The 14,405-nt window shown below is 45.1% G+C and overlaps 2 protein-coding genes across 2 annotated transcripts; both read right to left on the minus strand.

Annotated features, from left to right (window-relative positions):
* Positions 1 to 3,920: 3,920 nt before the first annotated feature.
* On the minus strand, positions 3,921 to 4,557 carry LOC6740181. Its single transcript, XM_002077026.4, has one exon. The coding sequence runs from the start codon at positions 4,426 to 4,428 to the stop codon at positions 4,042 to 4,044; it is 387 nt and encodes a 128-aa protein (XP_002077062.1). The 5' UTR covers positions 4,429 to 4,557; the 3' UTR covers positions 3,921 to 4,041.
* Positions 4,558 to 5,589: 1,032 nt separating this feature from the next.
* Positions 5,590 to 12,374, minus strand: LOC27209208. The gene is made up of 9 exons (XM_039297067.2): positions 12,126 to 12,374; positions 10,328 to 10,685; positions 8,162 to 10,262; positions 7,981 to 8,093; positions 7,749 to 7,917; positions 7,598 to 7,688; positions 7,425 to 7,532; positions 7,223 to 7,355; positions 5,590 to 7,153 (listed from the first exon to the last, which is right to left on the minus strand). The coding sequence occupies exons 2-9, from the start codon at positions 10,649 to 10,651 to the stop codon at positions 7,130 to 7,132; spliced, it is 3,063 nt and encodes a 1,020-aa protein (XP_039153001.1). The 5' UTR covers positions 10,652 to 10,685; positions 12,126 to 12,374; the 3' UTR covers positions 5,590 to 7,129.
* Positions 12,375 to 14,405: the final 2,031 nt, after the last annotated feature.

Raw genomic sequence — 14,405 nt, forward strand, 5'->3', positions numbered from 1 at the left:
CCACCATCCTCTCGACTTGGAGTCGGGAAAAAAACGAAGAAGAAACTGAAACAGAGACCCAGAACCAGAATCAGAATCAGAACCAGAACCAGAGGACTCTCCACTCTGTCTCCGCTGCCAATTTCGTTTTGCATTTTCAATTTCGTGGCATTTCCTTTCGGGATCTGGAGATCTTGCGATCTGGGGATCTTGGGATCGAACCTAAGCCGAAAGCTTTAGCCAGCGGGTGGCTGGCGGTCCCAGCTGGTGGGTATTGTCTGCGGAACGGCTAGCGTTAATTAGCTGATGAGCCCGCAGATCAAATGCCAATTAACCAATCGAGGTGCACAAAGGGCGTCCTAATTGAATTAGGGCCAACCAAGTCGAGCGGCTGGAACATCGGGGTTGTGCAAACAAATTGGGCCATAAATTGTATGCAAGATGGAATCACACACTTTACTACGACATCTCTTAGCTGAAATTTTGAATTATTTGCTAAAATTACATTTTAAAATTTCTTTTATTCAGCGCACAATCTTTTTAGTTGGGTAACTCAATTGCTCAATCAAATGAGCTAGTTCGTTGGCTTAATTGCAAGCCTTTTTGAAATATAAACCTTATTCTATTTACAATTATTGCACCGCTTAAACATTATATTATTCCAAATTGGCCTACAAAGGGATGACTTCAATAAATTGGTCAAACTTTTGTTCGAAAGCGATATGCATGCGTGAGTTTTTCACACGAATTGCAATTCGTTGCGGATCGTAAAAAGCTCTGAATGATCTTTGCCTGCTGTTTGCCGTTTGGATGGATCTTAATATAACAACAATTCATATTTTTTATTACACCTACTTTGGGGCCCACGAAGGCGACGGCGATCGGCGGAGCGAGCGGCTCCGAAATGAAGGCGTTAACCAAGCTTAATACATTTATTTGGGCCACAAAGCCAACGCTGGCCGGGATTGGGACGGGGTCTCCAACTGAAACGGAGACTTCCACCCCGAGCTGGGCACCTCCAAGGAAGCTGGGAACCTGGGGGCGCAGGCGCAGCAGACGCTGCCATATCTGTCCAAAGTAATAATTATGTTTCACGTTGTTATCCTAATTTACGTGCCCCAGAACAAGAGAACTAACCAGAATCCCAGTATGCGGTGCACTGAAAGAAATCGGAACTGGCTAATCAACATATTTTTTTATAAAACTAGACATCATTGAAATGTCATATTTCCCTATGGGTATTCAGGTAAATGCCATGTTAGTATTTAAAAAGAATTTCTTAAAAGACTCATTTTATATATGGATTATCCTAAAGATATCTTGTATCTGAAATGTGGAAGTAATTTATTAATTATTGTTATTATAAAGAGTTAAATATTTAGATTTTCTGTGACCAGAATGGGTGTTCCGTATAGGCTTACCACCCTGTACCATAAACTTTCTTCCTCGCACTTCCGCTTTTCGAGTAACAGGTATCTGGTAGTCGCGACACTCTACTTAAACGTTACCTCTTGTTTTGAGTGGCATAGAATATAGGCAGGACTATTTCTTGCAGTGTCTGAACCTGAACCGCCGTCACAAGCGATGCCCGCGGCTCAAACTGAAGCCAGGCTCCAACCTCGGCCAAAACTGAGGCTCATCATCGTCGTGGTCGTCCAGCCGTCGTCTTTGGATGCTCGGTCGGCGCATTTCACTGGAAAAATATTAAACACAAAGCGAGATACTGAAAATTGATTTCTCACCTTCGTGCACGTTATGGAGGCTCCGCTGTCCTCCAGCCTCCATCCTCCGTCGGCCGTCCTTGCGGCTTATAATTAATTAATACGTAGCTGCACATGTACAAATACAGGTATAAATATCCGGATTTGGATATAGCACTTCGTGATTTGCACGCCCGCCGCGTTTCGTTCGGCTTTGCTTTCGGTTTGACGGGCTCCAAAAACATTTCAATAATCATAATCTCGAAAGTGAGGAAGGGTAGCCCTGAAAGGGGGGCATGGTATCTATGGAGTGCCCAGTTTGGTTACCCGCCAGACAGCCTGTCGCAGTGGCACCTCCTCCCTTGCCCCTTCCCCATTCCCATTTCCTCTGCAGCCAGACTGCTCTCCTCCACTCGTAAATTAACATTTATCTGGGAATTTATTGCATCATCGGGAAAAGTTTTCAATTCGCTGGAGAAGCAGCCGAGAAATGAGAGGTGCGATAGGATAGGTGTGAGTAAAGTCTGCTAGGAATCCCCATACCCATACCCATACCCAAGCCCATTCCCATACCCATTTCCATGCCCATTTCCAAGCACCTGTTGGTCAATGGGAAATTTATTTGTCATTCCTTTTGCAGCATTTGTCGCGGCTTTTAATTTCCTTTCAAAACGCAGCTTAGTTTTCCATTTCGAAATCTTCATCTAATTTTTGGGAAGTTCGTTTGGATTTTTCGTTGGTTTTGTAAACTACGATATGGTATTCTATAAATGTATAAATATAATTAATAATAATAAATATAAATAATAATTAACATTATTAAATGTATCTATAAATAATATCTGTATTATAATGTTTATATTAATTGAAATCAAATGAAAATCAAAGTAAGTAGTTTGGATTTATTTATAACCCATCAAAGATAAGTATTAATTAATAGTATAAAATATAGAGGCAATTTTTGGTAATTGTAGGGCATCAAGAATTCGTCTCTATACCCTACTTTTAGGTCGCCTCTTTTGTTGGTAATATTTTCTTTTGTAACTTCGGCTCAGTTCGTTAGCCTCCTGTCCGAAAACTGATTTTTTTTTGGCCAACTTGGTGCATCGTGACATTTTAAAACGAGCATGGCATATAAAAATTTGTATGATATGATTTTTATAGACTTCAAATCGATTTTTTTATGATCATAGCTGCCGCTTTTTATGCGCTCACCACGGTTTTATGTGACAGCAGTGCAGCGGGGGGGTTTTGGCCATTGTGGGGGTTACGGCCTTAAAGTTAACACCAACGGGCGGGAAACCCGAAACTCCAAGCTAAGAAACCCGAATGGCTGGCTGCATCTTTATGTAATTATGTAATTAGGTGCTAAGGCAGACAATTTGATGCACACAAAATATTGACAATGATGTTTGGAGCACCGTTAGGCGTAACTCCTTATCGAGGCACTCAGATCGCACGACATATGGACCATATGCCGCATACAAGCTATAAGTTATGAGTTATAAGGTACACATACATATATGCGATCGATTCAATATCCGGTCGTGGCCACCTGTTGTGCCCCTTTTTCTATGTGCGCCGCATTTTTAATTTAATTTTTTGCACTCTCCCTCATATGCAAGCTTAAATTATTTCGTACGCTCCTCAACTTCGAACCTCATGCTCATCCTCCTGCTGCTCCTGCTCCTCCTGCTCCTGCTCCTCATGCTCCTGGCCATCGCTGGTGATTAATAAAGCCAACATCCAGACCGGATCGGCAATGTTGCCTTTTGCAACAGCTGGCTGCAACAGCCTGGCCAATTCCAATTGCCAATCGCGTTCGTGAGAAGAGCGACCGGGCCCAAAAGCACAGAAACAGTGCCGAAAAACTGCAGTTGACTTTCTTTTTTTATGGCCTAATAATTATTATTATAATTATAATCATTCGATCAGTCGTTAATGGGCGAGCGTTTACACGATTTCCTTGATTTTTTGCGGATTTATTGAATTTTCGTATGAACGCAATCGTTTGTATGCACATCCCTACTATTTCATTTGGAATTTAAAGGAACAACTTTAATATTGCTATGAGTTTTCCATCTTTAAAGGGGTATGCTACTATTATAAGTAATTACCATATTCAAAGAGCAGAGTTCTTAAAAGACTTGATTTCTGTTGAATTTCTATCTCAGATAGCAAGAAATATCTTTAGTCCCAATTGAATCCATTAGAATTATTAAGTAAGCAAGCAATAAGCAATTTTGTAATTTCTAATTTGATTTATTTTGTAACTTATCCTTATGCGAACTGTACACTTATGCTAGATACTAACTTATGGCGAACTATGTACAAGAGTCACAGGATGCAGAACACTTCAATCTCACTTCTTGATCACCGCATTGGCAGTCGCGTCCTGGGGGAAGTGGAATATCCTCAGGCGGTGGTACGAGCAGGCCACCCGACATCCGCGGGTGCAGAACTCCCGATCCGCGCACATGGAGGTGGCCAGACTGCGCTGGACAACATCGAGGACGCGGCAGTAGTCGTGGCACATGTAGCACTCTGGACGGGATCGGCAGAGCAGTGGTGGCGTAATCGCTGGCGAGGATTGGCGGTAGCAGAGCTCTCGGCACTGGGCGATCCTCTGTGGTCGTCGCTGTAGTCCTCCGGCCGATGTGGCTATGGATGTGGATGCGCCCAGCGCATTGCCAGCGAGAAAGATGCTCACACACAGGATGGTCATCATCATTTTTGCTCCTCCAGCCATGGTTCCTTTGAATTTGAGCTCCTTACTTTTAGTTTTACTTCCGTAGTGTCGAGGAGATGTGTGGTGTGGATCGCTTTAGATTTCTCGGGCTTCTGATTGTCCCGGTCAACTAGTATGGCCTTATATACCACCGCCGTCGTCTCCAACCCGTTTCATTCATAAAACGTTTGGAAAATCCCGACTAACTACCTGGTCACCATATATTACCCGCTGACCGCACGGTCCTGATCCTCTGGATCGGGACTGCGGATCCAGGTAATTGACAACACGTGTGCGCAACGCAACGCCGTTGCAGTTTCATGAATGACCGGCTCTGCGGGAAATCCCAGGGACTTTCCCGCCATTCATAAGGTTACCTGAGGATGAGCCAAAGTCCCGGATTCCTGCTGGCGCCATTCGGTGACAGTTTTTATTGTTGCGTAATACGTTTCTAACTGAAGCACCAGAAGCACTCACTACCTGACTCGAAAACGAAGTTCGGCAGACGCAAGTTAATTGGGAAAGTTTCAGGTAAAACCGCACCACGAGTCCTATTGATAAAAAGAATATGCAACACACGGCATTTTAGCTCTTGAAATATGAAAATGAAATATGAAATATGGACACTCATTGGTTTTTCAAAAATATCATTAATCCTCTCTTAACAGATTATAGACTAATGTACAAAACGCATGCATTTGATATATGAATGAACAACATAATTATAAGTACTCATGAAATAATCTAATCAAACAAGCATTTCGTTTTTCAAAATCGAGTGCACTAGCGCCACCTATGTATGTTGCTTGTGTTTGCAATCAAACATATAGAGCCATCTACTTTAAGATGTGTAAATCTCTTTGTAAATGAACAATAAGTAGACTGAGTGCATGTAAAATGTAGAATGCATGTAATTTAAGAAATGCTGCGTCTGTTGTAAGAGTGGCTTGTGATGCTATTAAAGGGGTATGCGCCTAAACATTCACTTATATATATATATATATTACGCATATGAATATACTTACCATGATCTTAAATATTTCTTTCCAATTCTTTTGAAACACTGGCAACCTTAAAGAATGCATTTGCCAGATTGGGCAGCCCCAAAAATGTGGCTTAAAAAGTTAAGCAATTATTTTACACAGCAACCGAATTTTTGCCCAAAAGTCAAACGACAAGTGCTACAAGTTCTTTGTTTAATTTTTATTATTAAAAATGTTCTTTATATTGCCTTTGTTGTTTTGCTCATTTACTGTGACCGTTCGTACTCCTCCCCTCCACACCGCTCTCCTATCATCGGCATTGCTTTGTATTTCTATCGTCATTCGTTCGTTTATTTAATTTCCATAGACAAATATTGTTTGTTTAATGTTCAAAGAGGAGCAGAGCCCACGACGGACTCGAATTTGGCTTGGCTTGGCTTGGATTGGACTTGAGATTGGTTGGATTGGATTGGAGCGGGTTCTCTTACATCGTATACGTAATCGCAGTTACGACACAACAACAAAAAAACACTAAATAAATACGAAATTACAAACTAAAAACAAACCATACGCAATAGTGTACAAAAGAGTCGAGCTTAAAACATAAATAACAAAGTCGAAAACAAAAATTAGTTAACAATTCAAATAAACCTAAATACAATACAGTACAATTGTTGGCTTTCCATTCATCTGTGTGTGTGTGTGAGTTCGCCATCCTTTCCATCCTGCGATCGATCCTTTGAGTACATGACGTGGATTAAACTAAGTACAATGCGTTAATGGTTATCTCATATTTCGCTCGCTTTCAAGGACCTTTGGGCACGGGCGTTGCGACGATTGAGCAGCTTCGAAATGTGCATAACAGAACGTCAACTATATGGGGGCTAGGCTATATCAAATCTATCAAATATCAAATATCAAACTGCACATCGTCTTCCAATTAACATTCGACGACTTATTTAAATCACAGCTAAAAGGCAAGCATAAAAGTAATTAATTGATTACACAAAACATCAACATCAACGACCTTGTCTCGTTATCTTTCTCTGTTACTGTCACTGTCACTGTTACTGTTACTGTTACTGTTACTGTCACTGTTACTGCTACTGTTTCTGTCTCTGTCTCCTTCTCGGTCTGATTCGTGCCCAAAGTGGGGAGTTGAGGGGGTTGAGGTTTTGGTTGTGGGTGGGACTTGGATTACTGGCTCTCAAACTTGCTTATGTACAACTCTGTTATTCGTTTACTTGACTACGCATAATTAATTTATATAATCGTCATATTCTGTTCTGTTCTGTTCTTTTGTTTTCCATCGTTCCTTTCATTAAATAGTTAATATTTATAGTATAGCACCGAGTACAAAAAAATGATCAATAAACAGAGTTTGAATTTTGTTTCCTTGATTTTTCTGGTTTTTCGTTTTTCGTTTTTTGTTGTTTTTGTTTCTTTTTTTTTTGTTTTTGTTTTAGCAAAACTAACAATTTCCTCGCTTTGCTTACGCATGTAACTTTTGTTTTTTTGTTTGGTGTTTTCTTCTTCTTTTTGTTTTGTTTTTCGCTGTTCTTGTTATACAGAACGTTTAACGGTTGTTTGTTTGTTTGTTTGTTGCTTGCTTTGTTGTTACTGTTTGTTGTTAAATGTTTCGTTAAATTCTACTACTTATTTAAGGTAATAATTTCTGTTGCTTTCGTTTACGTTTTGTTGTCACAAGCGAATCGCCTCCGTTCGATATCCCCCCTCCCTTACATCGTTCCATCGCCAGATATCTATATATATAGGATATAGATAAGAAGGTGTTATGCACAGGGAATACATAAGATAGAGCTGCCGCTCACCTGCGAATGAGAACTGTCGCTCTCCACCTGCTCGGAATAGCAGTGCTTATAGTTAAGATAGTCTAGAAGTCTTCTCGGTAATGGCAATGTCTGTATTAGATCCTTTCGTATAACCGCCTTTAGTATAACAAATCTGAAATTATGGGTAGATAGTTAGATGATAGATAGATATTGTAGAAAGTTCTAGTTAATGGAAACCCACCTGCACATGTGCTGCAAGCTTTGTACATGCTTAAACCTAGATACTGGATTGGTTAATTGCACTCGCATTGGTCCGTGCTCAGGCCGCCGATGCAGAAAGAATAGATATCTGGGGGAGATTTCGGATTGGGTTACAGTCATAAAGTGGATGCAGCACTTTCGGGCTAAGCTAACCTGCCGCTCCGCGAATGCTCGACGGCCTTCTCAATGAACTCGGTGATGGTCTGCGACTTGAACTTGGCATACGAGCCAAAGGAAAAGGTTCCTGTTTACAATGAAACAACAATGTACACACATGTCATCGATGTATATGATATATACGCACCCTGATCTTGCTCGATGCGCACATGTCGCACACAATTGTTCAGCTTGAAGCTCAGGGAGAAGATGTAGTGGTCGTCGGAGCTGTCGCGCACGATGAAGGAGCCGTCCGGTTCGCTGGATAGCACCTTCTCGGCCGCCTCGCTGGACAAGGGACCCCAGTACCAGCCATACTGCGAAACAAGATCATTGAACGATTAGCGCTTTTCGGGGCGGGCAGTGCGACTCAAACCTACGTCTTTGACTTTCTCAATGCTGGAGGTGAACTGCAGTGCCCGGGGCTCCTGGATTACGTTCGCCTTGACCTCCTCCGGTTCCGACTTGACGGCTTCAATGGCATAGGCTGCGGCTGTGGGATGGCAAAGGTATGACAATTATAGACTTACACGACCGCCAGCTCTGCAGGCGTCCACTCACCCTTCTTTGGTAGTGGTGGCAGGGCACGAGACTGGAACTTCTTGCGCAGATCGGCATTCGGTTCGTCCGACTCAGCCGTAATCAACGCCCCGTTCAGTTCGCTGGCCAACTGGGTTTGGCCCGCTGACCCCGGAGCGCTGGTTATCACGGCAGCTGGCGGGATCAGGGGCGCTGTTGCCGCTGCATTCGCATTGGCACTGGCAAAGGTGCCGGTCTGGTTGCCGCCCGAGCCTCGGCAACGACTGTGATTGCTCCGACGGAAGCGGAAGATGCTGCAGAACCGCTGCTTCAGGTTCAGCGTGAACTGTGACTTCTTCTCCGAGTGCAGGACGTGCTTGTTATTCGGTGGCTGGTGCTGGTTGTGGTGCTCCGTCGGTGGCTTCTCCAGCTGCTGGTGCGATGGCTGATGGTTGTTGTTGTTGTTATTGTTGTTGTTGAGCTTATCGTTGTCCAGGTTGTGCTTGTTCTGCTTGCTCAGATACTTGCCACCGCCACCGCCAGCGCTGCCTCCGCCAACGCCGCCATCACTGCTGGCGCCACCAGCACCATTGCCCGCTCCTGGCGGGCCACCACCTCCTCGGGTGGTGCCCACACTGCTACGCGTTCTCGCCGTGGTGGTGGTGGTATTGGTCGACACACTCCAAATGGTCTCGTTGCTCGACTTGACCATCGGCTTGGGCGTGGGCTTGCCCGCATCCGAGTAGAGGGTGTGGTAGAACTGCTTCACCTCGTCCAGTGTCATGTGCAGTGGCTCCGATTCGCTGACCTGGCCCATGCCGACGCCGACGGGCGTGCGGTACTTGCCGTGCTTGCTCTTCTCGCCATCGCCGTCGCTGGTCTCCGTTCCGGCGCCCGTGCCTGATCCGGCGTAGCGCTGCTTGCGCTTGTTGCGTTTGTTCCGCCTGCTCGCCTTGTGGTAAGTGGGCGCTGCGGGCTTCTGCTGCTGCTGCTCCTCCACCAACTGCTGTTGCTGCTGCTGCTCGATCATGTCCACGGGGAAGGCGTAGATGTCCGAGTCGATGGGCACGTTGTAGAAGTCGGAGATCTCGCGCGTGAAGAGCGCATCGTGCGACATGGCCTGGGTGATGAAGATCGAGTCGTCCGGCTTGTTGGCCGACGAGACGTTCAGTGAGTTGTGCGAGCTGCTCAGGCGGCTGTTCAGCGAGTTTCTCGAGTTGGGCCGCTGGCCATGGCTGTAGCCGTAACCCGGCTGGTGGTGGTGATGGTGATGATGGCTTCCATGCCCATGGCCATGGCTGTGGTGGTAGTGACAATGGCTGGTGTGGCCCAGCGGACTGTAGAGCGAGGCCTGGCGTCGCTGCAGACTGCTGTTATCCACCGGCTGCCGCCTGGCCCCGTAGTACAGGTCGTAGTCGTGGATCTCCGACAGACCGGCGCTGTTGAACCTCTGTTGGGCAGCCGCCGCCTTGGCACTGGCTATGTTGTCCTGCTCCGTGGGTATGGCCTTGAAGTAGCGAGTGTGGTCCTGGTAGTACGGACATAGCGTCTGCTTGATCTTAACTATGGACACGGGTGGCGGCGGCGATGGCAGCGGGGAGCAGCTGCTGGCGTCCGATTGCTCCTCCTCGAGCAGATCCACGCTGTTGCCCAGCGAACTGCTCACAATGTTGTTGGGCTCGTCGTAAATGTTGTCCGTGTGGCTGTTCAGTATGGAATCGCTTGAGTACAGATGCTTGTTGATCGCATACGACTCTTTGAGACTCATCTGGCCCAGGGCCTGGCCATCTAGGGCGTCCAGCTTGCACTCGGTCTTGGCCAGCAAGAGGACCAACTCCTGGCTGGGCGGATGCGGTTCCTCGGGCAGAACTGCCGTGGCCAGGCCGCTCACCATCGTGGTGGCATCGTCCTTCAGGTGCTCGAACGACGATTGCGAGGAGGTCCAGCGACGCAGACTGTTCACTATGTTCTTGGAGATAGAGCGCACCAGCGTGGTCTGTGGCGAGTCCTGGAACTCGGGCGGCGGATCAATGGGCGCCAGCGGACCCTTTTTCAGCGTATTAAAGTTCTCGGCACTCATGCCGCCCTCGGAGCAATTGTCCAGTGAATCGAACTGCGAGACCTCGCCATCGCTCTCCACCATCTGCAAGGGATTCAATGGGATTAGGGGTATTCTCGGGTGGATTCGTGCGACCCAGTGCGGCTCACCTCAATCTCGAATTTGCACATGCCCAGGCGGTAGGAGTCGCCACTGGATATGGAGCTGTTGGTGGTCAATGGAACTCCACTATCATCGCTCAGCGAGGCCGCCGCATTCAGCTCGATGCTGTTGGCGCTGACCAGTTCGTGATGCGGCGGTGGCATGATGCTGAAGCTGTCGCTGCTGCAGATGCTCGACACGCAGACGCCTCCGCTGCCGCTTCCTCCTCCACCGGCCACGCCTCCGCCCGCGCCAACGCCACCGCCCACATTGCCATTCGAATTGGAGCTGCAGTTGGAGTTGCTGTCCTTAAGCTTAATGGACGATTCCATTTTCGGGGCAAGAGACTCAGGTGAGAGGCAACAGCTGAATAACGAGATGAAAAGCGGTTTCGTGTTATTAACAACTACTTCCAAGGATGCTGGGAAAGATACGTAGCTTAAAAAATACTTGAATGCAAGTCATAATAAAAGGTTAAAGGCCGATGTCTCGTCATTTAAATGTTGACCGACAGATGTGATATGCATTTAAAATTAAGGAATTCAGATTGAAAGATAACTGAGATGAACAACAAATTACAATTAAATGGGATCTTAGCTGGATTTCTAAAGATTACAGTTTAAAAATAAATTGTTATTCAGGGTTTTTTAGACCTATTATAATTATAATACGTTTATCTGGCATCCTGCATACCATTTTCTTTAATTCCCAGTATCTGCACATTATTTGTATGATTAAATATCGCTGAATGTACGGAAAATGCAACTTATCAGCAATATTTGTGGCACATTTGAGTGTATAATTCCCACTTAAATCGACCGATTATATGGCTGCCTTATAGACGTTATATAGGACTTATGAAAATAGTATTAGCTGCGGTTTTTAGGGTTCGATTTTGATTAATTGGATGACACACATCCCAACCTATGACCTTTGGGTGCGGCGGCTGCAGCTTGCAACGAATGCAATTGAAGGTCAATGACAGTTGCGTGCGCCGTTTTTCGTCCTGTCGTCCCGACCGCCCGCCCCCTCGCCGAGCCTACCCCACCGCCGCCCCCTTTTCACCTACGCTCGTGCTTGTGCGCAGAAATTGAAGCCAAAAAAGCAGACGAGATTTTTTCCCCCCTTTTTGGGCGTAGAGATTTAGTTTGCGGATTTCGCCAGCGTATTTCCCAAAGAGATTTTTTGGAGCAGGAAAAAACGAGAGATTCAGCGCGGAAGCAGAAGATGAAGATCCAGAAATGGATCTCTGCCAATTGGAATCTGAAGTGCGTAAAAAGTACCGCTGTAGTACACACACACACATGGGCAAAAGAGTAGCCGGAAAAGTCAGCCGCCCCCCGAAAACCGCCCAACGCCCACCGCCCACCGACATCGTGCGTCGTCGTTTTCGTAGTACGACGTTTGCTAGTATTTTTTAAGCCATTTTATATAGGAGCCGCTAGCGGGTGGGAAGGAGAGAGGGCGAACGGCAGTGCAGTGCAGCGATAACAAGAATTCTTATTAGAATTTTGTCACTCTGCGTATATACACAACTCGCACACACACAAACACACAGCACAACAGCAGGACCAACACCAACACACTTAGCGAGAGAGCCACGACACCTACGCACACACTCACACACACACTCGCACACACGGGTTTAATTTAACACCTTTGCTTAATTTAATTATTGCTCTCCTGGCTCTCGCGTACACACACACACACCAGCGCAGGCCAGACTCGCACACACACAGAGGCACATGCACATACACGACCGTTTGCATTCATTACAAATACAATTCCAGTTGCAATCGCACTTGCCTTTCGCTGCCCCTTTCGTCGGCTGCTTTCCTCCGATTAGATTCGCGACACCCACACGGATCCGATCCAGATTCCAATTGCGATTCCGATCTGCTTCCTATTGGCTGCTCTGCGCCAATTTGTTGTTGACGGGATTGATTGCACGCATTGCAATTACTGCACGGCCGCTGCTTTCAATTTCGATGTTCAATTTCAGCATTTCAGTTTGGCTAGCGATGGCACTGCTTCGATGTAAGTGCGATACTATCGATTGGCGGCACGGCACTAGATTACGACATGCATCGCGGCTTAATCGTTAACATCGGTGCTGCCAGACTTTTGGAGAATATTTGAAATGTATAATCAAACAAACCGTTACAGTGCAATCAAAATGCAAAAATAGTATTTCTGCGTTCGAAACTTCGCTAAAAGAAGGCAGGAGATTTGATTTTTTTTGAAAATTCCGGGCAGGAATTTTGGTACTGAAAACCAAGAAAGTTAATATTTTATCTAAAAACTCATTTTACTTCTCAACTTCAAATGGTTATTAAGTTGATTAATAAATTATGTATTAATTTGATTATGTATTAATAAACGCAAATGACGTATTATTTCATAAACGTATTATTTTTTAAAATGCTGCATCTGAGGACATTAAAATTGACAAGAATGTTGGACGGTTTCACCCAGTAATGCTCGAAACCAAATGAAAGCACGTGAAATTTGAAAACGCTTAAAAGGTAATATATATATCCAAAACTTGTAGAAATTTATTAGGCTCCAATAAATAAGAAATAATTGTATAGCAAAGTAGGTTACAGAAATAAACAGCTTTAGTTTGATAACCATAGTTGACTACCACATAAAAAGAAATCTTCAAGCTAAATCATGTATAGCTTTTGATACCCGATGGCCCCTTGCCATTTGGGGGTCGGATTCGCCCCATCCCCCACCGTCACTTGCCAGGGATGCGCTGGGAACCGTTGCCGTTTTCGGCTTCTGACCGTCGCGGTCACCACCTGTTGCCTTTTGCCTGTTGCCAGTTACCTGGTGACTGTTGACTTTGGCTCTTACTTTCACTGCGGCGAACACGTTTCGCTGGGCTTTGTGATATTTCTGCTTGGCCACAATGCAAGAGTTATTAAAATGACAGACAGACGACCGAACTGGGCTGTCTTGCCAATGCCGTCTTACCAATAATCGCATAAATTAGCCATTCTGTGTGCAGTGGCGGAAGTGTAGGGCCTTTTCACCAACGGCGCCGCTCTCACTTTCGTTGCGGCCCGTCAAATATTTAATAATTTGTGCTAAACTGTGAATTAAGTGCCGGACGGCATGCATAACGCACAATGCTGGTTACCACCACCTCGGGTAGCTGAAACAAAAAAAAAATTGAAAACTAAAAACAACTGAACACTGAAAAAAGTGACAACAAGTCGGGACAGCACAACAACCACTACAACAAACTGCGACGTTGTGGAATTCCAGCGGAATGCGAAAAGAAAACGAATTATACGAGCAGAGAGAGAGGGGTGATGGGGCGCAGAAAGAGACAGACAGACTGACAGTCAGACACTCGAGGGGCCAGAAACTTTTGGCCAGCAATTGAGAACTGAACTCAACTGGCCAACATGCCAATGCGATCCGATTACAAACATTGCTTTATAAGTGCACGGCTATTCTTGTTGTTATTTAGGTAATTCTGGTATTTCCACACTCACACATACGACACTTACAATGCCCGTCAAGTTAGTAGTTTCCAATTTTGTTACATTTTGCCAGGGAATATCTAATAAACATGGTACATTTAAAGCGTTGGTCCTTAGAATTTGGTAATATCATAGTCTAGACCTTATTCTATTTTATGTATATCACTTTAAAGATAAAAAATATTAAAATTATAATAACAAAGCGTATCCAACTTATACTTTAAAAAAGAAATCAACTGTACCTCTTTATGGTATTAAATTCGTTCAATTTTTTAGGCGACTTTCTATAAGCATATTTCCAATTTCCTAAACGCTGCTATCTCTCTGCCCGCCACTGTGCTTGTGCTGCTGCAGTCGAGAGCGCGCCCAAAAATGCAATTGAGAAAAACCCACGCCATAAACAGAAACCCAAAATAGACAAAGGCATTAAAGCCGATGAAAATCAACAACAACAGCAAGTAGACGCAGCGAGATGCCAATGCCGCACAAACACAAACACCTATCTTTATATGGATATGTCTGTACACGAGATGTATGTGTGTATGTACATATTTTTACCTGCGCAGTCGCAGCATCTTTGGGTCAATTGCAC

The sequence above is a fragment of the Drosophila simulans genome, chromosome X (assembly GCF_016746395.2).
Source record: "Drosophila simulans strain w501 chromosome X, Prin_Dsim_3.1, whole genome shotgun sequence".
NCBI classification, from domain to species: Eukaryota; Metazoa; Arthropoda; class Insecta; order Diptera; family Drosophilidae; genus Drosophila; species Drosophila simulans.